The sequence below is a fragment of the Phycodurus eques genome, chromosome 4 (genome assembly GCF_024500275.1).
Source record: "Phycodurus eques isolate BA_2022a chromosome 4, UOR_Pequ_1.1, whole genome shotgun sequence".
In the NCBI taxonomy this organism is placed as follows: Eukaryota; Metazoa; Chordata; class Actinopteri; order Syngnathiformes; family Syngnathidae; genus Phycodurus; species Phycodurus eques.
This window is the reverse complement of record NC_084528.1, coordinates 20,790,458-20,812,051: the sequence shown is the minus strand read 5'-3', so window position 1 is coordinate 20,812,051 and position 21,594 is coordinate 20,790,458. Positions and strand designations below refer to the sequence as shown.

The 21,594-nt window shown below is 41.2% G+C and overlaps 1 protein-coding gene across 1 annotated transcript; it reads left to right on the top strand.

Annotated features, from left to right (window-relative positions):
• Nucleotides 1-1,384: 1,384 nt before the first annotated feature.
• xrcc1 (X-ray repair complementing defective repair in Chinese hamster cells 1) lies at nucleotides 1,385-21,341 on the top strand. The gene is made up of 17 exons (XM_061675682.1): nucleotides 1,385-1,752; nucleotides 1,861-1,953; nucleotides 6,118-6,225; nucleotides 6,320-6,478; nucleotides 6,876-6,950; nucleotides 7,036-7,147; nucleotides 7,300-7,403; nucleotides 9,287-9,440; nucleotides 9,549-9,780; nucleotides 10,575-10,691; nucleotides 17,682-17,777; nucleotides 17,866-17,960; nucleotides 18,833-18,878; nucleotides 19,270-19,409; nucleotides 19,512-19,602; nucleotides 20,243-20,318; nucleotides 20,940-21,341. The coding sequence occupies exons 1-17, from the start codon at nucleotides 1,702-1,704 to the stop codon at nucleotides 21,045-21,047; spliced, it is 1,857 nt and encodes a 618-aa protein (XP_061531666.1). The 5' UTR covers nucleotides 1,385-1,701; the 3' UTR covers nucleotides 21,048-21,341.
• The last annotated feature ends 253 nt before the right edge of the window (nucleotides 21,342-21,594 follow it).

Here is a 21,594-nt window from a genome sequence, read left to right as displayed (position 1 = left end):
TCTTAAAATAATTAAAAAAATAAAAAATAAATAAATAATGAAAATTAAACAATTAAACCACAATCAACTCAAAATTGACTGAAAATAACAGCATTGCTTTATGAATGGAAGTAACCTTGAAATAAAATGAAAACAAAAACAAAAATAAAACTATATTTTTATTAAATTAATATGACCTAAAATATTCAGGAATGCATGTAGTCTTAAAATATAACAATTCAAAAAGAATTAATAAAATTAATCAAATAAAAAGAAAAGAAAAAATCGACCTTGCTATTTTTTTGTTATGGGCTGGGTGCACAAACTGCATATTAATATGCATAAGCAATTTTCAACAAAGTCACATGGACGCCACAAAGCGCTTTACCAGGGGACCGAACAGGTACAAAATAAAGGTCTTGTTCACGAGTGAGGGAAGAATTGAATGGAAGATCGACAGGCGGATCGCTGCAGCGTCTGCAGTGATGCGGACTTTGTATCGGATCGTTGTGGTAAAGAAGGAGCTAAGCCGAAAGGCGATGCTCTCAATTTACCGGTCGATCCACTTTCCTACCCTCACCTATGGTCACGAGCTGTGGGTCCTGACCGAAAGAACAAGATCCCGGATACAAGCGGCCAAAATGAGTTTCCTCCGCAGGGTGTGCGGGCTCTCCCTTAGAGATAGGGTGAGAAGCTTGTTCATCCGGGAGGATCTCAGAATAGAGCCGCTGCTCCTTCACATCGAGAGGAGCCAGATGAGGTGGCTGGGGTATCTGATTCGGATGCCTCCCGGACGCCTCCCTGGTGAGGTGCACGTTCCACCGGGAGGAGACCCAGGACACGCCCCAGGACACGCCCCAGGACACGCTGGAGAGTCTTTCGGCTGGGCTGGAAACGCCTCGGGATCCCCCCAGAAGAGCTGGATGAATTGGCTGGGGAGAGGGAAGTCTGGGCGTCCCTGCTAAAGCTACTGCCCCCGCGACCCGACCTCGGATAAGCGGTAGAAAATGGATGGATGGATGTAGATTACATTTTCATTTATAGCATACACTCCTCTTGCTTTCTGAATTTTTACTTTGATCTTTGAACATTTTGCTCCTGTTTTGCTTCTTGGTTGTTGTAATAATAATAAAAACATTCTCTCTTAGTGATTACGTTACCTACAAAAGAAGAAAAACTTTTAAAAAGTGAAAAAACTATGAATACAACTATAGTGAATTTATAGTTTGTCTTAATTCAATATCAAACAGTAAATTATGTAGAATTGCATTCGATGTCTTTGAATAGTGACTTGCAATACGCTATTTGACCAGCCAGTGGCTCTGTTTAACATTGACACAAGTCATTAAATGAAACAAGAAGAAGAAGACGCGCATTCTGATTGGCTGGACCGTCCCGGAAGTAGCGTCACAATAACACGCAGGTTTTCGGTGGGAAAATGTTTTCTCCAATATGTGAAATTTATAATATTACTGCATAACCTCCTGTTAAGAGTAAGCAAGTGTATGCTAAGCGAATGGTGATTTAATTGTAGATTTGAATGCCGTGAATTTTCCGGTTTAATCGTGATACAAAGTTTACTCCCTATTGTTTGCTAGCAGGAGACAATTGTGACGTATTCTTGCGCATAAAGTCACATTTTTTGTCACGCGGATGTATGGTTAGCGCTTAACCTTACAAAACATTTGTTAAAGCATAGGGGCTAGTTAAAAAGTGTCAACGATGCCCGAAATCAAACTGCAGCACGTTGTGTCGTGTAGCACCGAGGACAATGTAAGTGAAATGTCTCTTTTGTGTCATGGAAACTTCATCTAAGTGGTGTAAAGTTGTTGTTTTTAAGATGGCTATACGGGTTTTTTTTGTGTGTGTGGCAAACAACAGACTCACAAGGCGGACAACTTGCTGAGCTCGGACACGTACAGAAAATGGAAAGCTGCCCGAGCCGGAGAGAAGCAGACGTCAGTCATTCTGCAGGTGGGATTTTTATGTTATTTTTTTAATCACGCTATTACGTAACTTACTGGTAATGATGTCAATGCTAAATGGGATACAAAACGTGTTGAAAATGTTGCTCTAGACCAGGGGTGGGCAAACCTTTTGGCTCAGGGGCCACATTGACTTTTGAAATTTGACAGGTGGTCCAAGCCAGGACCAGATGATTACATATAAAAAATAAACAACAACAAAAGGCATTGTACTGTTAATACTTAGATTTACTTTCAATGGGAACAGTGTTGTTTTGTTGATCACCTTTTTTGCCAGTGAATCAAAGTCTTGTTAGTTTTGTTATGGCAATTCTCAGAACACATCTGAGGTGTTCCATCACTCAACTGTGATCTGTAGGATGTTTTGTTCGTGTTCATCCCACTAAAAGTCTGTTCACACACATACATTATATAGAGCCAAACACCACCAGCATCCTCTGTGCCATCTTCTGGATTTTTGGAACTTTGTCTGTGCTTAGTGAAGCATAAAACTCATCCAGTTTGAGAGTTGAACTTGTCTTTTAAGACAGTACCACATTGGAGATCAATCAGTTCCATCAGCAGCTCCCGTGCCGCTGTTTCAGGGTCTTGTGTGACTGAACCTTGGATGGCAGTTTGTCAGATAAAGGTGTTTTGTTGAGCCTGCGAGCTTGATTTTAACCGCTGAGCCGTAGCCATCGGTTCCTGCGTCGATTGGCTGTTAGCATAATCAGAATGCATGGGGACAAAGTGACACCTGATGTTATATTCCCCTAAAACCACAATGGTTTCTTAACAAATTAGACATACAGCCTACAACGGACTTCAGTGAAAAAGTATTTAGTAGTCCATTCGATATTTAACACTCAGCACTCACTGTCACCTTTTCTTTTTTTTGGCCCACTCATGGTTGAAGAAGGGTTCAGAGCAGAAGCAGAGTTCAAACAGAACAGCCAAAGTCAAGTCAATGTATCACTGCGCTACCTGGTGGAACCACTGGGCATTACAGGACAAGCTGGTGGAACCACTGGGCATTACAGCAGAACCTGGTGGAACCACTGGGTATTACAGGACAAGGTCGAATTAATGTAGTTGTGATTTTTGATATGATTTTGGTGATTCTGTACCAATCTTTGGTGGGCTGGATTGAAATGATCAATGGGCCGGATGTGGCCCACGGGCCGTAGTTTGCCCACCCCTGGTTTAGACAGTATAAAACGCTTAACACAAAACGTAAATAAAAAGCTTAATTTGGCTTAATATCCCAAAACTGTCAGCGATCATCACCAAAATTTCTCATCTCTACTCATGGCAGCTTGAACCTAATATATTACAACGATTTGATGGACGTTAAGCGTTTTTGTCTGTATACACATACATTGGAGCAGGGGTTTCAAACAAATTTTTGTCTCGGGCCGCATTGTAGTTATGATTTCCTTCTAAGGGCCATTAGAACAGTGAAATGTTTAATCACAAAATCATATTATTACCATTACACAACAAATTGAGGGATGACTAGTTTTCAACTCAGAAGACAAGGATAATAGTTTGTTCAAGTATTGTTTAAGTTACTGTAGAAGAAGGGTTTGTTAACAGAAAAATGTAATATCTCAACATTATTGTTTATTATTACAAATTTGAGCAAAAATCACAGAAGTTGACGAGCATGATTTGCTTTTGCGGGCCACATAAAATGATGTGGTGGGCCGCATCTGGCCTCCGGGCCTTGAGTTTGACACCTATGCACTAGAGGAAAAAGCTTAACGTCGCTTAATGAGGGACACACTTAACGTTCATAAAGTCCATAATATTTGAGCTATTGTTCTGATATTTTCAGAAGTTGAGGGGCCATAAGTAGAGATGTCCACATACATTTTTGGTGATAATTGATGATAATTTTTCCAACGTAAACCAATCCATATGCGCTCACTATACAGAAGCTCAATGTCGCTTAATGTCAGTAAACTATTAAAGACATCAATGTCCAACAAATGAAAAATCATATTAGATTTTTTGGGAAAATGTATCTACAAACCCCTGGTTAAGTGTTTACATTTTTTTGTGGGGGGTCCGAATATGGGTTGCGCTCAAATTAGCACCGATTCATGTATAGCACTTCTAAATACTTCCACTTAATAATATAGTAGATTTCATGCATGTTTTTGGAATGTGGGTCGAAGCCAGAGTACCCAGAGAAGGTCCATGCAATCACGGGGAGATAATGCAAACTCCACACAGGCGAGGCCGGATTTGAACCAGGGTCCTCAGAAGTGTGAGGCAGATGTGCTAGCGAGTCATTCACCGCGCCACCTATATATTTTATATTTTATATAGGTGTTATTTTTTTCACTTTTGCACTCAATTATTTGTATTGTTACTCTTATTTGTTTATGTTTTGTTACTCTTATTTGTTTGTTTTTTTAGGAGCAGGTGCAGTTGTGCTCCCCCTATTCTGCCTAGCAACTAGTAACCATGCTGCTTAACTGACGATAGGTTACTTTGTTTGAATATACAAAATAATGTTGAAAAGTTACATTATAAATTTAATGGAGAAAAAAAAATAAAAATGTTTTGTGATTTAAAAAAAATAAATAAATGTGTATTATTTTAATTTTCTATATTAAAAACATTTATTTGTCAGATAAAATAAAAAATAACTTCCTTAGTTTCAAGTATAAAATGCAAAACAGCAAAAATTATTGTCATCATCTTTCAGATGAATAATACCCAATTTAAAAAAAAATCATTTTTCCGATATACGCCGTATTTTCACGACCATAAGGCGCACCGTATTAAAAGGTGCAGTCTCAGTTACGGGGTCTATTTCTGTATTTAACACATACATAAGGTGCACCGTATTATTGGGCGCAGGCATGGTAAAACATACGCTAGCATGCATGCTAGCGTATGTTTTTAAAAAGGCAGCGGGAGCAGAACTGAGTTTGGTTGTACTTGATTGAAGTATTTAACAATGTACTCACGTTATTTTTTGATCAGTCCTCATCCACAAATCCATCAAAGTCCTCATCTTTTGTATCCGAAATGAACAGCTGGGCAAGTTCTTCATCAAACATGCCGGGTTCCCTCTCGTCATTGTCTTGAGTCAGTCGCATTGCCGGGGTGCTGTTCAGCAATGATGCCGGCGTTTTCCTGCTTCCTCCACTTGCGAACCATGGATTCGATGCTGTCCTCAGTCACGTCCGCCTTTCCTCTATATAAGCAGCGTGTCTGCAGGAAATGCTCCCAGTCAGTCAAGCGACGCACTCGTCACACAACAACATTTACAGATTTTGGAACTCGGTGCACACATAAGGCACACCGCATTGTAAGGCGCCCCGTCCATTTTGGAGAAAATGTAAGACTTTTAAGTGCGCCTTATGGCCGTGAAAATACGGTGTGTGCGTGTGTATGTGTGTGTGTGTGTGTGTGTGTGTGTGTATATATATATATATATATATATATATATATATATATATATTAAAAATTTGGTCATGCATACTTTTTACTTTATAGTGACAATATTTATTTATTTTTTCTTAATTGGGCTTTGGCACGGTGGACGACTGGTTAGAGCGTCAGCCTCACAGTTCTGAGGAACCGGGTTCAATCCCCGGCCCCGCCTGTGTGCAGTTTGTATGTTCTCCCCGTGCCTGCGTGGGTTTTCTCCGGGCACTCCAGTTTCTTTCCCACATCCCAAAAACATGCATTAATTGGAGACTCTAAATTGCCCATAGGCATGACTGTGAGTGCGAATGGTTGTTTGTTTCTATGTGCCCTGCGATTGGCTGGCAACCAGTTCAGGGTGTACCCCACCTCCTGCCCGATGACAGCTGGGATAGGCTCCAGCACGCTCGCGACCCTAGTGAGGAGAAGCGGCTCAGAAAATGGATGGATGGATGGATGGATGGATGGGCTTCGGAGCAGGAGTAATAGTGCCCCACCGATTCTGCCCAGCAATTAGTGCAATTTTGTGTCTTTCACACAGAACCCAGCAAAGCGGGACATTGCTGTGTTTGTGTGCACTCTCACACTGTGACACGGCATCCTTCCATTAAATAATTAGATGACATTAGCGCAAGAGTTGGTAGTCAGCAGCAATTGCTTTTAACACAACATAGCAGGAGGAGTCAGTGTCAGGTGTTTAATTTCATCGGTTCCTTTCTGACATTCCTAGTTTGAGAAGGAGGAGCAGGTGCACAGCATCGACATTGGAAATGAAGGGTCGGCGTTCGTCGAGGTTCTGGTGGGGAACTCCTCCTCCACCAGAGACCAGGACTATGAGGTACCCAGCCAAGCTGCATCCCCTTCCGCCCTAATTAGCTTACTTCATTTTACAACTTTTAATGCCACTCTCACTGTCTTATTTTGCAATTCAGGTGCTACTGGTCACTTCGTCCTTCATGACACCAACAGAGAGCCGTAACGGCACTAACATGAGCAGGGTACGCTTCTTTGGACCTGGACAGCTCCAGAAGAGTACGGCGCAGGAGAAGTGGGACCGAGTGAAAATTGTATGCAGCCAGCCTTACAGTAAAGTAAGACTCTCACCATGTAGTAATTGATCATACTGTATGCTTGTGATGCACACTGGCATATGTCAGAGATGGCAAAACTACTGACACTGTGTACTTAAGTAGAGGTACAGCACAGTGCAGACGTTTTTCGGGTGTTTTAGCCATTTACAGGGGTCGTATCTATCGAACTTTTTAAGAGAATTCACAGAATCATCACCAAGTGTCACTTAATAGTGAAAGTGATGAGTTTTCATCATTCTTTGTACAATCAAAAAGCAGATGATAGCCTTGTAGATGAAAAAATATTTTAAATAATTGATATGATCGTTGCTAAATATGAACTCTGTTCTTTAGTAAAACCAACTTTTTACCATGTAAAATGAATTATAATGAAAACACGTGTATGTGTCTCTTTTAGAACATAGCGTACGGCCTGGCCTTTGTCAAGTTTCATTCGCCTTCCGACAAAAATGACCCTCCAGTGACCTCCCCGGTACCACACTCACTCTGTTTTTTTGTTTTTTTTTAACCTGTTGTGTTTTGCAGCATTATTTTTTCTCCTTACTCTCAACAAGCAGAAGTTGACCAAACTGGGTCAGTTCCGGGTGAAAGATGACGCTCCCGCCTCAGGCTCTAGCATCCAACCCGGCAGTCTCTTCTTCAGCGCCAAGTCCAATACTTCCCCCAAAGGCAAATAATTACATTTACCAGTTGGCTGACAACAACTCATTGAGATCATAATGATGCGTACACGTTTTTTTTAATGAGAAACAGTAATTTTGACATCCTTTATTGTGTATGAAGATGCTTTGTGCTCATCCGGTGCTCTTTTCAACTTGTAGCGTCACCACAGAGTAACAAGTTGAGCTACGCTGCCGCCGCCCTGCAAGCCGCCGGGCCTGCCGCCCCACCTGCCGCTCCTCCATCGTCGTCCACCCCACCACAGGTATTAAACATCATCCTCCATCTTAGGACACCCGCCGACTGTGACAAGCTGCGTGAGAATGTCCAACCTGGAAGGAATCTCTCATTTTTCTAAGCTTTTTCTAAGGAAATGGCAACATGTCGATATTAGATTAGGAGTTGCCTGGCAACCGCCTGACTCTTCAGGAGCTCAATAATCAGGCAGTCTTAACTACACAAACATGTTTGAATGGTTTTGTTCTTGTACATATTTCACAGAAAAATGTAAAGGGGACATATAATGGAAAAATCTTTTGTATGCAAATATTTTTTCCCCCTCTATGTTGCCGCACATCGTCAGCACCAAGCAATAATTTTTTTGTTTTTACTGTATATATTCTCTCAATGCCCTTGCATGTGGGAAAGGAGAGCCACAGTTGCCGATGCACTTGTCAATCCTTTATTGAACACCGGTAAAACACTGCAACACATAAACAAAGTGAGCACACTCATGCAGAAGCTGCTGTCAGTTGCAGCTCACACCCAAGCACTCACACGATAGCCCACCATGCCTGACCGCTTAAAGGCACATGCATGTACACAGACTACGTATTTTCTGTCAATTTTATGCTTGTAATTTTTTGGGGTGTGTTCAAAAACATTGTGTAATGTGTTAAAAAAATTTTTTTTAACGTTTAAACGTTTAAAATATGTGGGGTGTTTATTTGGGTGTGGTGACGTGTCCAACAAAAGTCAATGCAGTTCTGCTTACCTTGGCTTTGACATGATAGCATGACCGTCACACCCGGGTGTTTCTGCATGATAGTGCCTCTGTTTTCAGATTGGGTAGTCCCTGATTCTGGTCATCACTTGAAAGTGGCTTTGGATCTTATCCCAGCCTAGCTGATCATGTCATCACTGGAGAAACCTGGAGCCTCACTGTTACATAACAGTAGGGCAAAAGTACAGAATGTCCTGCTCACAGACACATTTTTGGAAATAGGCAGATAAAGATTTGCTCGGTTGTTTGATTTCACTTTGGGTGAGTAGGCACTCCAGAGACCAACTAGTTGTATACGAGCAATAAAAAAATAAATTTTCCATTAGTGTCCTCTTCAAGCTTTTCCTACAATAATGAAAGCATGTCGATTTTCGATTACTGATTTCCTGGCAACTCAAAAAATCATCAGTCTCAACGACACAAACGTCTTTGACTGGTTTTGTTGTTGGGGCTAAGCAGCATTTGGGAAGGTTCCTGGTTCGATGCCTGGAGCCCTGAGTAAGCATATTGAACCGATAGTTGCTGCTGATGCTGTGCCATTACTTTGCTTTCAAGTCGTCAGCCTGTGCATGTAAAAAAATGGCTCTTTGTGTACCTTGCAAGGTCAGCAAGTCACTGTACAAATGCAGCCCACTTAGGATTTAATGGGCTCATTTTGCTGTTTATTCAGGTAATGTGTGTGAATAGGCAGCGGGTGCTTTTTAAGAATGGCAACGGAGGCAATTCTGATGGTGGAAATTTAGTGGCCATTTTTGTGTTATTACTGTTCCTTTTTTACACCCTCCCCCACCCTGCTTAGGGTGATGTACGGGGCATTTCTTTCGACTTGGTAAAGGAGACATATTGGGCATTTTTCTTCACAATTGAAAATATTTCCCTGGTGTTTTTGGGCATTCAATCGATCACAACCGGACTGTTCAGGTTGTCTTAGAAAAATGTTTCGCCTCTCATCCGAGCAGGCTTAATCAGTTTGTGCAACAAGGCTTAGGACAGACTAGCCTGAGTTGCTGTTGGGAAACTTACCTATTTACTTGGTTCATCCTTTCATCAATCCACCCACACGTTTGTGTGCTGTGTGTCCTTTCATCCAGCCATCTATCGTCCAAACTATCCAATGATATTTATGTATCCATCTATCTATCTAGGCACCTGCAAAGAGAAAGTTTGAGTTTAGCAAGGAGCGTGAGTCAGTCCCTGGTCCCCCCCAGCCCAAGAAAAGCAGCACGGGAAGCTCGCCGGAATTCAAACCCGCAACTCCCAAAGTCAAGACTGGCACGCCGAGCCCCAGCGGCTCCAAAGGTGACGCCTTCTACCACCACCTCATGCGCAATAGTTAGACCACCATGTCATATTGATGTTTCTTTTTTTTTTTTTTTTTTTGTTTAACCTCTTTATTGATCTCTGCAGCCTCCGCGAAGGTGTTTGCCGAAAAGAGGCATGAGGGTTTGCCCAAAACCAAAGAGCAGCCATCCAAAGGCGTCAAGAGTCCGGAGAAAGTGGCCTTCAAGCGCATCATGGAGGGAGTGGTGTTTGTCCTCAGCGGTTTCCAAAATCCCTTCAGGGGGGAGCTGAGGGAGAAGGCTCTGGAGATGGGAGCCAAGTACCGGCCGGACTGGACGCCCGACTCAACGCACCTCATGTGAGTCAGCTTTAGGGTGTTGAGCTACATCTGTCCAAGTGCTGCATTATTCTGATTCAAAGCATGATTTTTGTCCAATTAATTAGTTTTTAACATTATTGGTTTTATTTTAAATAAAATAAATTGTTTTTATTAGTTTATCATTTGAAATGTTTAAAAAATATGTTGCCATTTGTAATTGTCCATGTTAAATGTCTTTTTAATTGGAAATATAATTATCATTTAGTACAACATTTAAAACAATATTTTTCTAACATTTTTCACGTTTTCAATTAATAAAATTCAGTTTGTTCCCATTTATACTAATAGTGAATGTAAAATGTCCGTATTTGAATATATACAAAATTCCTCAGCTAAACCTTCACTTGTGGTAAACTGGACTTTTTCTATCCCTAGTTTTGAATGACACTGTAAAGAGGTGTTAATTAATATTTATTTTATTGCAGTTGAACGTTGCATTTCTCCTAAATATGGTAAATACACTACATTACGAGAAACTGCTCTGGGTCTGACTGAGTGCACTTGGACTCTGCCGCATACTACAGCCATACTACAGCCTTTCATTTGAATGATAATCATGTACAACATGGCTTCTGATCTTAAAGCCTCAGCCTCATTTTAAATGAGACATGAAGAAAATGTGACACCCTCGTTGGCACTCTCAGCAACACCGACTTTGACGGCCCCAAAGCAGAACATTGGCCTTGCCTGCACTCCTTATGCAATCTAATACTGTTTGTGTGTGTGTGTGTGTGTGTGTGTATGTATGTATGTCTCCTCTCATTAATGTCCAGATGTGCTTTTGCAAACACCCCCAAGTACAGCCAGGTGAAGTCGGCAGGGGGCATGATCGTGCGCAAGGAATGGGTGATTGACTGCCATAAAAGAAAGCAGAAACTCTCCTCCAAGAGGTAATTATATGCAGGGATGCATAATGTATCTAAAAAAAACCCTGTTTCCCCATGCTTTTTGGGACCGATTTTCATACCATTAACACAGTTGCCAAATGTTACGGAACGTCCATATTTTGTTACAGGAAATCACTGAATGTTGACTCATTACAGCTGTAGCACTAATTGTTCTGGATATTGGGAAAAAAATAATATCCATCACCCACATTGAACAGCTGCTGGATGCATGCTATTTTATCACGTCCCCGAGCGTAATTCTAGTATGTTTTATAGACAAATAGACATAAGTGAACTTACCCATGAAAATTCAATAAAAAATTAAAATTCTCCATTATGAAGCGACATACACCAGCATATTAGTTCCATTTCTACTATTTAAAGTGATAAAACAAGAAAACGTGCATTGTGTGTGTGTGTGTGTGTGTGTGTGTGTGTGTGTGTGTGTGTGTGTGTGTGTGTGTGTGTGTGTGCGTGCGTGCTGCCACCTTTAGGGCGAGAATGAGCAAGAGTGAGGGAGCAGTGGTTGTCGGTGTGAAGAAAAGTGAAAGAAAAAAAATAGCATTAAAGTCCTCGCCCTGATTCCCCCAAATCACCCCCAAAATGGCACATTCCACCACAACCAAAATGGCTGATTACCTGTGCATTTCACAACGTAGGTTCTTAATTCATTTTTATGTGTCTTGTCACGATGACCGTACATGCCATATTTCCTGTAAATGGACTCACTAGTGCCGGGTTATAATTCATTGCATTTTAATTATACTGTTTTTCAATTCAAATAGGCTTGACACACCAATTAAATTAAATCAAATATAGATTTCAGGCATCTACATACACAAACAGATTGCCATTATTTTCTACCTTCTAAAAAAAAACATTGTTGCACATGTGTGCGACCCCTGTAAGGGGTGCGTGAGAGAGTGTGATGGAGCAGTAGCGTCCCTGCCCTAATTTTCATACGTACTGTTGTGCAGATTTAGTCTTTAGTCATTTAGAAAATTACCCCTTATAAAGACAGCGTGTGAACGTTATGTCCCGTGATACTTAAACTCCCCTGTGTTAGTCAACCATTTTTTGTTTGATTTGATAAAGTGATGGCACTGGACAGTTGGGGGATGTCAACTTTAATGGCAATGGGAAAAGACACTTTTCACAAACAAACTAAGCTGCAATGATGGATCTTTTATATTCCCAAAGTCTCTCCCAGAGACACGGTGGCGTTATATACCCCTCACCGCCGACCCCCCACCCCACCCCCCCTCGCGTTTGTGAGCCGCCATTGCTTTGATGATGTTTCCTTTATTTACCGTCTGCATCTGGTATGCTTAATTAAAGCCAGCACTTACTTTGATGGTGACAAGGGCCCGACAACCACCTGAGCGTCCACGCTGACATCACAATACAAGTGACTGCTACTTAAGAAGAGTCCACGCACTTATGCTGTTGCACGCACACAGTCAAGTGACGTCTAAAACTATTCTAGTCACTGCATGCAACAAACCAGGTTTCTTATTTTGCATTTTTGAGTATGCAAGAGACACTTTAAGCTAAGCTCTTAAGGTTATTTTTTAAAATTTAATAAACTGTTATTCAGATAATAATTTTAGTACGTTCTGTATATGGACTGGGTGTAAATATTTTAACTGTTTAAATTAATTGCTTATACAGTGGTGCCTTGAGATATACAGTAAGTGACTTGGCTTGCACGTTTTTCAGAATACGCGCCGTCGGCCAGTTTTTTGCTTTGACTTGTAAACTCAAACTTGACATATAAGCACTGTATGGTGGCAGTGAATTCAACATACTTTACAATAAGCATCAGTTTGCCCTTTCTCCTGCATATAAAGACTAATACAGGTATTAGTGCTGTACTAGTGAGCTGAGAAAGTTAAGGCGTTATTATGAATCCCACTTGAGTTTTAGGCAGGATACGCCCTGCTGCAACTATGATTGGCTGCTGTACCCAGGCACAACTGCATGCAGCAATGTATCCGTCTGTCTGTCTTACACTGCCCGAAGGTTGCCATGGCAGGGACACCAGAAGGAGCAGCAGTCAGTTGATACAATGTGACAAACAAACCTTTGCAATTATGTCATTGCTATATGCATTTTTTTTTTCATTAAAATAAACATTACAGCTATATATTTTTTTTTAAATATTTGTTTGGGTTGCAACAGATAAATGACATTTTTATTCATTTTAATGGGACAAGTTTTGAGATATTGTTTTGAGTCACGAGCATGGTCACGGACAAAATTAAACTCATCTCAAGGCAATACTGTATTCATATTTTAAAGCATAAATAATCACAAATTATGGTCCCAAAACAGTTTACTATCTCTTTCAAACTCATCTTACAACATTACACTTCAAAATGAATGTCTTACAGATGATTTGCCAATGGACAAATGTGAGCGTGTACATGCACTGGTGGGGAAGACCCTCTTGTAACTTCTAACAGCCCAGGCTAAACTTTCCCCGTCTCCGACAGACAAAGCGTAGCTCTCAGTTGAGATGTATTGTTTTAACAGAGTTCCTGGATGCCAATGTACTGCTTTCTTTTTAGACAGAATTTGGGCAAAATCTTGTGGCATCAGAAATATCCCAAAAACGCCAATGTGTGAGTCGTGACTATGTGGTGGATTACTTCATATAAAACTAAAATAATGTCAAACTACTTGCCCTTCCTTTGTTTAAATGTGCAGATGTCTTGGAGGGGAGTCTCTTCATGTAAAGGCTGAACACAGCAGCTTTTGTTGTGTAATTCTTAACTGCCGTACAAGTGCAATAACAATATAATCAATAGATATAAAACACAGGATTAATGTGTGTGTGCTTGGAAGGGGAGCCTCTTCTCATAAAGAACACGGCTGCCTTTGTGACTTAGTTTAATTTGTATTTTTTATTATTGCCCCTTAATAATGCTACATTCATATCGGACACGAAAGTTCGCTTCACCTCGCGTCCCCCACTTGTTTGATCACAGGAGTCATTGAATGCGCGTACAAATACACGGGAGTCATTGAATGCGTCTTCACACCGCAAACGCGGAAGACGAGGGGTTTCTCTTCCGGGAGCCAAAGACATTCCTATATTGTACTGAGCAGCTAGTACAGAGATGGAGGGTTACTGTGTGTGTCTGGGAGGGGATTGTCTTTACATAAAAACTAAAGGCACTTTTACAAGTGCTGAAAGAAAATAACCGCAGTATGATTCTAAAACTAACATTTAGTGAAACCTCTTGGACTTTGGTGAAAATAAGCAGGAGGAAGGATTACCATGTGTGCTTTGGAGGGCGTCTCTTCATATCAAGACGAAACACAGATGGCTTTACTGCATGTATTCCATTTTCATTTTATTTTTCGCTTTAGCCATATTGTACTAAAGAACCAGGATAGAGATGTCTTCATATCAAATGTAGCTTAAAAGTGAAGGTATTAGCCAGGCGTGGCCTTTCCTTATTCTCCAGTATCCGGCTCCTGACTTTTGTCTTGGAATTGGCTCATCAACGAAGACGTGAGTGGAAACGATTACATTGTAACGTTGGTGTTTTAAAATCTTTTTCCAAGCTGATTAATTTCAAGCAGAACTGTCACGGCTATAATCTGTGTATGGGTGTTTGCCTATGCTTGTTGACACCTCCCATCCATTTAAGAAGTTGTCATCACTCTTAAGGTCTTTGCAGATTAGTGGCCTCCTCCCACTCTTAACCTTTGCTGAGAAGCTGATCGAGTAATGTTATGTCACACGGACAAAGGTATTGGGTCACATTCCTTAATCAATAGTTTGTAGAATATAACATTTCTCCATCCTTTTTGCTTTCCCCTCCCTACCCCCAAGTTGCCGTTCTGTATAAACGGCACCGACAAGGAATAGAGTTCTGACGTCGACTGCCTTTAAAGGTAGTATCAGAGCCGTAACAGAGGCAGGACAGTGTGTGCCTGTTAGGGGTTCACCGACTAAAGATTGTTTTGTTGTCTTCTAAAGTGTGATGAAAGTCAAGTTGAAGTTGATTATTTATCACGTTGTAATATTTTTCAGCACAGTACAGTAGTCCCCAGCCTTTTTTGCGCCACGGACCGGTTTCACGTAACAACATATTTCGATAGACAGGCGTAAAAACAAAGGATTACAAATACAATGGACCAGTACGCTAATTTAGTTGTAACCAGTCTGAGTCCTGCGCATGTTTCTCTTCAACAAGCCAGCCGGTCTCATCTTGTGTTCCATAGTATAGCATGTTTAAGACTGGACATTGACCTAGTTGACCTGTACTTTTATTGTATTTGAGGATAGACTTCTTATTTTTGGTATAATATTTCCACATGCTTGTTGCAACCGTTCGACCAGATATGTACACTGACATCACAGTGTTGTAAAGCGACAGTCTTGAAAAGTCACACCAGTTCACACGGTATTTGTGTGTGTTATATTAAATGAGATGTCTGTATAGGGAACACTGGAAAGGTGGGACAACTTTCTTCTCTCTCTTTTCCCACCTTGATGTGTCGAAATCCGTTGTCGTTGTCCTGACACTGACCTGTTTCCCACCTTCGCTATCTTCTGTATGAAAGGCTAAGAATGGTAATTGCTGAACCTTCTATTACGTCTCTGGCGTGCATATTTAACTCTGAATGAGGCCACTGCCATTCAAAGTCAGTTTTTCAGCCTTTGTTCTGCGTCGCTGTTCTGTATGAACAGCACAGACGTAGGGATGTAGTCGACCCGACTTTACAGCCTTGGGAGGTAGTATCAGAGCTGTAACAGAGGTGGGACGGCACCTGTGTTTCAGGAAATACTGACTGGAAAGACGAGACACCTGACACTGACTTCTTTCCAATTGCACTTTCTTCAGTTCTTTTACAGCTGTGATTCTCCAATTTTGTGGAAAAAATGGGTGAAAGAAACCAAAATTAACATTTCACCGTGTTACTGTTCTGTATAAACGGCAACGACACAAAATGACAGGAATGTATTGTCAACCCAGCAAATTTCTTCCTTCCGAGGTCTTATCAGAGCAATACCAGGCAGGACAATACCTCTGTGTAAGGGATTACTGGAAAGTCGGGACACGAGGCTCGCTTTTCCCATCTGTTGTGTTGAAAGCAATTGTTGCTGTGAAACTGAAGACGTAACACTCACTTCAGAGGTAGTGTCAGAGACGTAACAGAGGCAGGATGGTTCCTGTGTGTAAGACAGTGCTGGAAACACGGTACAGAAATGTGAAACACCTGACACTCAGTTCTCTGGCCCTTGTTGTATTAAAAGCAATTGCCACTGTCTGACAAGTATTTTACATTTAATAACAGATGCACTGATATTAACTGATTATCTGATTGTGGTGTCACTGTATGAAATTGACACAGTTGTGGCAATATCCTGCCTCTGCTGGGTTTTGTTTAAAAGGCAAAAGCAGATGAATGCCACATCTTCTGTTACGCCTCTGATGTGTTCATTTTGCAGGAACTATGGGATAAGTCGGGATGCAGTGTTGCTGTCGGAAAGGTGTTGTAGCAATATCACACCTCTGCAAAGGTTAAAGTCCAAGACGAATACATGCCAGATATTCTGTTATTGCTTTGGTGCACCAATTTTGCGAAAAAGTCCACACACATGCCAGATCTTCAATCAGAGTTTGGACTAGATGCTCTTAGTTGTGTGTTTACTTTAAACACTGAAGTCGATGTCCTAACTGCTTTTTACCGTTGACTTTGTGTCCAAATGCACATCAACCAGAGTCAGTCGAGAGTCCTTGTTGCTCATTCCTCTTCATCTATGTCTCCAGCTAAGAGGAAGCATGTCTGAATAACTGTCTGAAAGCCGCATTGTTATTTTTAGTCTCCATAATACATTGTTCACCATCTCACTAATGATGTCTGGTCCCTAAAGCAGAGTTGTGTCCCAGGTATCCTTGTAAGAGCTATGCTTTATTATCCGTCCATCCATTTTCTGTAACCCTTTGCTGGAGCCTATCCCAGCTATCTGTGGTCGAGAGGCGGGATACACCCTGAATTGGTCGCCAGCCAATCACAGTGCTTTATTATTATTAGGCTTTACACAATCAGGATTTTTGGGGGCGATCAGCGAGTTTAAAAAAACGATAACCGATCACCAATCCGATCACAAGATGGGGGAATGAGTCTATTTAAATGACCTGTTCATTTACTGTATATACTTGTGTACTTAATTGCTCAAAAAATATATTTACAATAAATAATATATCTTTGTTCCTCTATTTATGCCAGTGAGGCATAGTGACAGACAAAACAAATTAATGGTCTTCTATTAGATGGCAGGAAATAAGTACAGTAATTAATGTATCCACTTTTTGTGACATTTTTGTTTGTTGGTGTGCCGTGAGATTTTTCAATTGTAAAATATGTTCCTTGCCTCCATAAAGGTTGGAAATCACTGGTCTAGTCAGCTCGTGTATTCTAATCAGTCAGGTCCAACCAACATTACAACATGACAGAAATAATGGGTGCTAATTTACCGTAATTAAATTATTTTTAATTAAATTACTTCACCCACATTATTATTTGTGTGTGTGTGTGTGTGTAAAACGGTGAAGGATATGAAATGTTATGGGATAAAGAATTTAACCTTCTCTATGAACAATTATGCCGCTCTTTCCCTGACTGAAATCAAAGTGCATCTGTGGAAAAATAGATAAATTATTGTCTCAATCATTGAATTAGTCATCTCTATTTGTATTGTTTTTACTTACAACACACACGGGGTCATACGTTTCATTGAAGTAGCCTTAAAAAGGTCTTTTGAAGCCTTACATTAGAAAAAAAAAACACTTTTTGTATGATGCCACCACAGACTGGCACCAGCCACAAGGGAAAAACAATGACGACCGCAGAATAAAACCTTCATGAGGAACAAATCAAAAATTAAAACTGTGCCTGACGGCAAGTGAGATGTGTATCGTGCAGGCTTTTAATCTTCCTGCCACTTTTGTTGTGTATATGTGTGCCCAGCAGTTATTTGATGGATTGCGCAGAGTCGAGCTCAGAGAGCGAAATGGAGGCAGACGACCAGAGTGAGGAGGAAGTCAGTTTAAAGGTGCGATTGGAAGAGTGCCCGTGAAAGAGGATCAAGCCAACTGTGTGATGTTGGTTAATGGGCTCTTTAGCAGGCCTGTTTCTGGTTTTACAGACACCGCAGAAAGCAGCCCAGACAAGTCTCTCCCAAAAAGGAGGCCGAGATGAGGAACGTAGACGACGAGTACGCCGGCTCCACTGATGTGGACGATGAGCCAGGTTGGTGACAGTTGAACATTCATGTTGGATTATGTTTAAATTGAAAACATTGGTGGCGGGAGCTAATATTTTGTAAATCTCCAGCAGAGGTGTATCTGGGACATTAAATGTCTCTGGGATCCTCTGCCCACATGCAATGACAAAAACTCTACAAATTCTTTGTAATTTAGTGTCGCCCATTTTTCTAGTATATGCAGATCAGATGTGGTGACTATCACACTACTATGAGTTCGTCGTTGAAGGAAATGGCCAAAAATGACCCTAAAATGGCAACTTGAACCAAAATGGCAGAAATCCTGTATGTTTACAGGCCTGGCTTCTTGAGACTTTCTTTGTCGGTCTAATTATGACAGACATGCCGACCAACTTTCATGTTGCGAAGTAGAACTGACTTCAACAAAATGCTCATACAAGCAGCCGGTGGTTGACACGGTAGCAAGTCGGTGTTGTCCCCTTTCTGAAACACAAGATCACAAAACAACAATGATGCCGTTTGAAGATGGTGGCGGGGGCCCGATGGCCGTGACGAGACTTGGGCATGATTCTCATTTCTATGTTAATGCTGGGACATAAGTGAAGTGGCCGAAGAGGCGCAATAAAAACGCCTACGAGGGGCACAGCGTTTTAATTAGCGCTCCACGGTCAACGTTATCGGTCGCCTTTGTACCTTCTGTTTTCATTCTTTTTTCCTCCACTTGAACCCCAACTTGACAGGCATGCCATTCTTCGACACAAGAGGTTTGGTTGCCGTTAAATATCGACACTGCTCATGTGGTGTGTTTGCAACACTGTATTTCTTGCCTCTGTTCGTGTGGGTGTCCGTACATGCATGTGTGTGAGGATGGATTGACAATAAATGCCTATGTTCACAGGTGGTGCCGAGGATTCTGCTGCTGACACAGAGGATGAGCTTCAAAGGTAAACACACAAAAGATGTTTAGATGGCGAGTGAACAAACTTCAAGTTAAAGGACCCATGCCACATCCATCCATTTTTCTGTAGATAGATAGATAGATAGAGGCTGCATGGTGGGCTGACTGGTTAGCACATCTGCCTTTTTAAAAAAAAAAATAATAATAATAAAAATAACATAAGATGAAACCCTGACTCAGGCTTGAACCCTCTATCACTGACGAGTAAGTTTGTTAGAGCATCTTATATACAGTATGAGTACCCTGACATTTCATGTTTCGCAACGACTAGCGTTCCTTTAGACTCTGACGTGTGGTCGCTCACAATGTTGTGTGCCTCCCCCAACAATCTGTACTTTAATAAACAGGAGACTAAACACTGACTTGTTTTGTGTCAGGGTGGAGAGCGAGAACAGTCAAAAGAAGACTAAAGCGGTAAAGCAGCAGCAGCAGCAGGAGGAGGATCCCTATGGCGGCTCCACAGACGAGAACACTGACGCGGAGCAAGAGCAGGATCATCCCATCCCGGCTCTGCCGGGTTAGTCTTGCCGTCTTTTTGTGCACGTCAGCTGCAGTTCTGATTGGCTCTGGCTCGGCTTTGTCCCATCCCCCTCTCATGTTGTGTCCTCGTTTCTGACAGACTACCTGAACGGGAAGCACTTTTTCCTGTACGGAAAATTCCCTAACAACGAGAGGAGACTACTGACGCGCTACATAGCCGCCTTTAACGGGTAACAAACAATTCCAAGCCAGGGTTATTGGTTTCTAGTTATCATCAAATGAGGATTTCAAGTTACGGTTTCAAACTAGACTTACAGTTTCAAGTCTGGGTTAAGTTTCAAGACAGTCTTAGCATTTCAATTTAGGGTTTTAAATGAGGGTTTCAAATTAAAGTATTTCAAATTATCATTTACTTTTAAGTGAGTTTTAGGGTTTCAAGTCTGGTTTGAGCTTTAAAAGTAAGGGTTTCAAGACAGGTTTAAGGTTTCAAATGAGGGTTTCACACCTGGGTTTCAAACAAGGGTTACAGATTCAAATTTAAGGGTTTTAAGCCAGGTTGGGGGTTTGGAAAAAAAGTTTAGCGTTTCAAGAAAGGGTTATGGTTTCATGCTTGGGTCAGATTTCAAACAAGGGTTGGTTTTAAAGCTCTTGTCTAACATCGTAACTCTGCTTGCTCCTTAATAGAAACACATTACTACTTCAGACCTCACTGATATTCACTGGCTGCACATATACTGTACACCACTCAATTGTACTGTCACTTAGCGCTTTGCTAAACAGCACCCAGTGTAGTAAAGTCCAACAGTCGCAGGTTTGATACTAGGTGTCATCTCGACATTTTAAACCTTATGTTTACATCATCCCTCACAGCGTACTGGAAGACTACATGTCTGACACGGTGCACTTTGTGGTGACCGGCGAAGGATGGCACGACTCCTTTGAGGACGTAAGTTCAGTCATCGTTTGGAATTTGTACAGACGTGGACAAGTATTGGGACAAAAAAAATATACATAGTCTATTTGTAAGCCGTTGAGAATGAAATAAAGACCAGCAGTACTACTTGCAGAGCGTAACAGCTTGTACATGCAGCAACAATAGTCAACGCAATGTATGTTGCAAAAAAACTTGTCTCAATAAATAATTTTTAAATATATGGAGTTGAGGATTAAATAAACATCATCAATACTAATTAGTGACAGCTGTACGCTACGTGCAGCAAGAATAGTCGGCAGTGTTGTATGTCACAGAACTATACATGTATAAACACATACAGTCGAGAACCACCATCAATACTATCAGCAATGTGTTGACAGCTGTACATGCAACAGCAATTGTCAGCAGCATTGTATGTAGCCAAAACCATACAACAGTCTATTTTTACACAGAAAAACACCAGCAATATGAACAATCAGCAATGCAGTGACAGATGTACAGTACATGCAGCAGCTATAGTCAGCAGTGTGGTATTGATGAGGTCAAGTCCCAATACTTTTTTTTGTCCACAAGGCATTTCGGACATTGTAGGTTTCTTTGAATTGATTAATTTCCACTGGGGCAAATTTTTAGGCGCTGATGGACAACGGCAACCTGAACTTCGTCAAGCCCGGTTGGATCTATGCCATCAACCAGCGTCAGAAGCTACTGCCTTACCAGCCGTACACCGTGGTGCCGTGAAAAGTCTTTTTTGTTTTGCTTGTTTTTTTTACATTTGTTTTCATGAACTATGGTTACCTTTTAAATGTTTCAAGTTGTTTGGCTACGTTTCACCTGTAAAAATCACATCTGCATCAACTTATTATTTTGTTTGTTTGTTTTTGGGGAGGACTTTACTTGGCCTGCCTCTGGCAACCTTGTCTGGAAAATTCATCACGGCTGCGACTGTCGCCGGCGGCGCTGATAAGAAGTTATTATGAGGCCACCAAAAAGTCAAGTGAAAGGTTGTGGTTATTTCGCCTTTTTTTTTTTTCCTCCTCCACTTTCTATGAGAGGGCTGCCTAAGATTCGATGAAAGTGGCTTTGTGATACTTTTTGTGTAATATTGTGCGCTCGAGACGACACAGGCTCAACACATCTTGGCTGTCTTTCTAATTTGTTTAAATAAACAAAGTAGATTTTGAATTAAAGGTGCCGTTTATGTGACTTTTATACCCCTCCTGTATATTTAGGAACTGTTTGATAGAGACCATGGAGAGCCTAAAAAATGGAAGGTGTTGTTTTTTAC

Coding starts and splice junctions, on each gene's coding strand:
- xrcc1 (XM_061675682.1), top strand. CDS start 1,702: ATGCCCGAAATCAAACTGCAGCACGTTGTGTCGTGTAGCACCGAGGAC. Junction 10,692..17,681: donor CAGAAACTCTCCTCCAAGAG/GTAATTATATGC, acceptor TGTGCCCAGCAG/TTATTTGATGGATTGCGCAG. Junction 17,961..18,832: donor TGATGTGGACGATGAGCCAG/GTTGGTGACAGT, acceptor CTATGTTCACAG/GTGGTGCCGAGGATTCTGCT.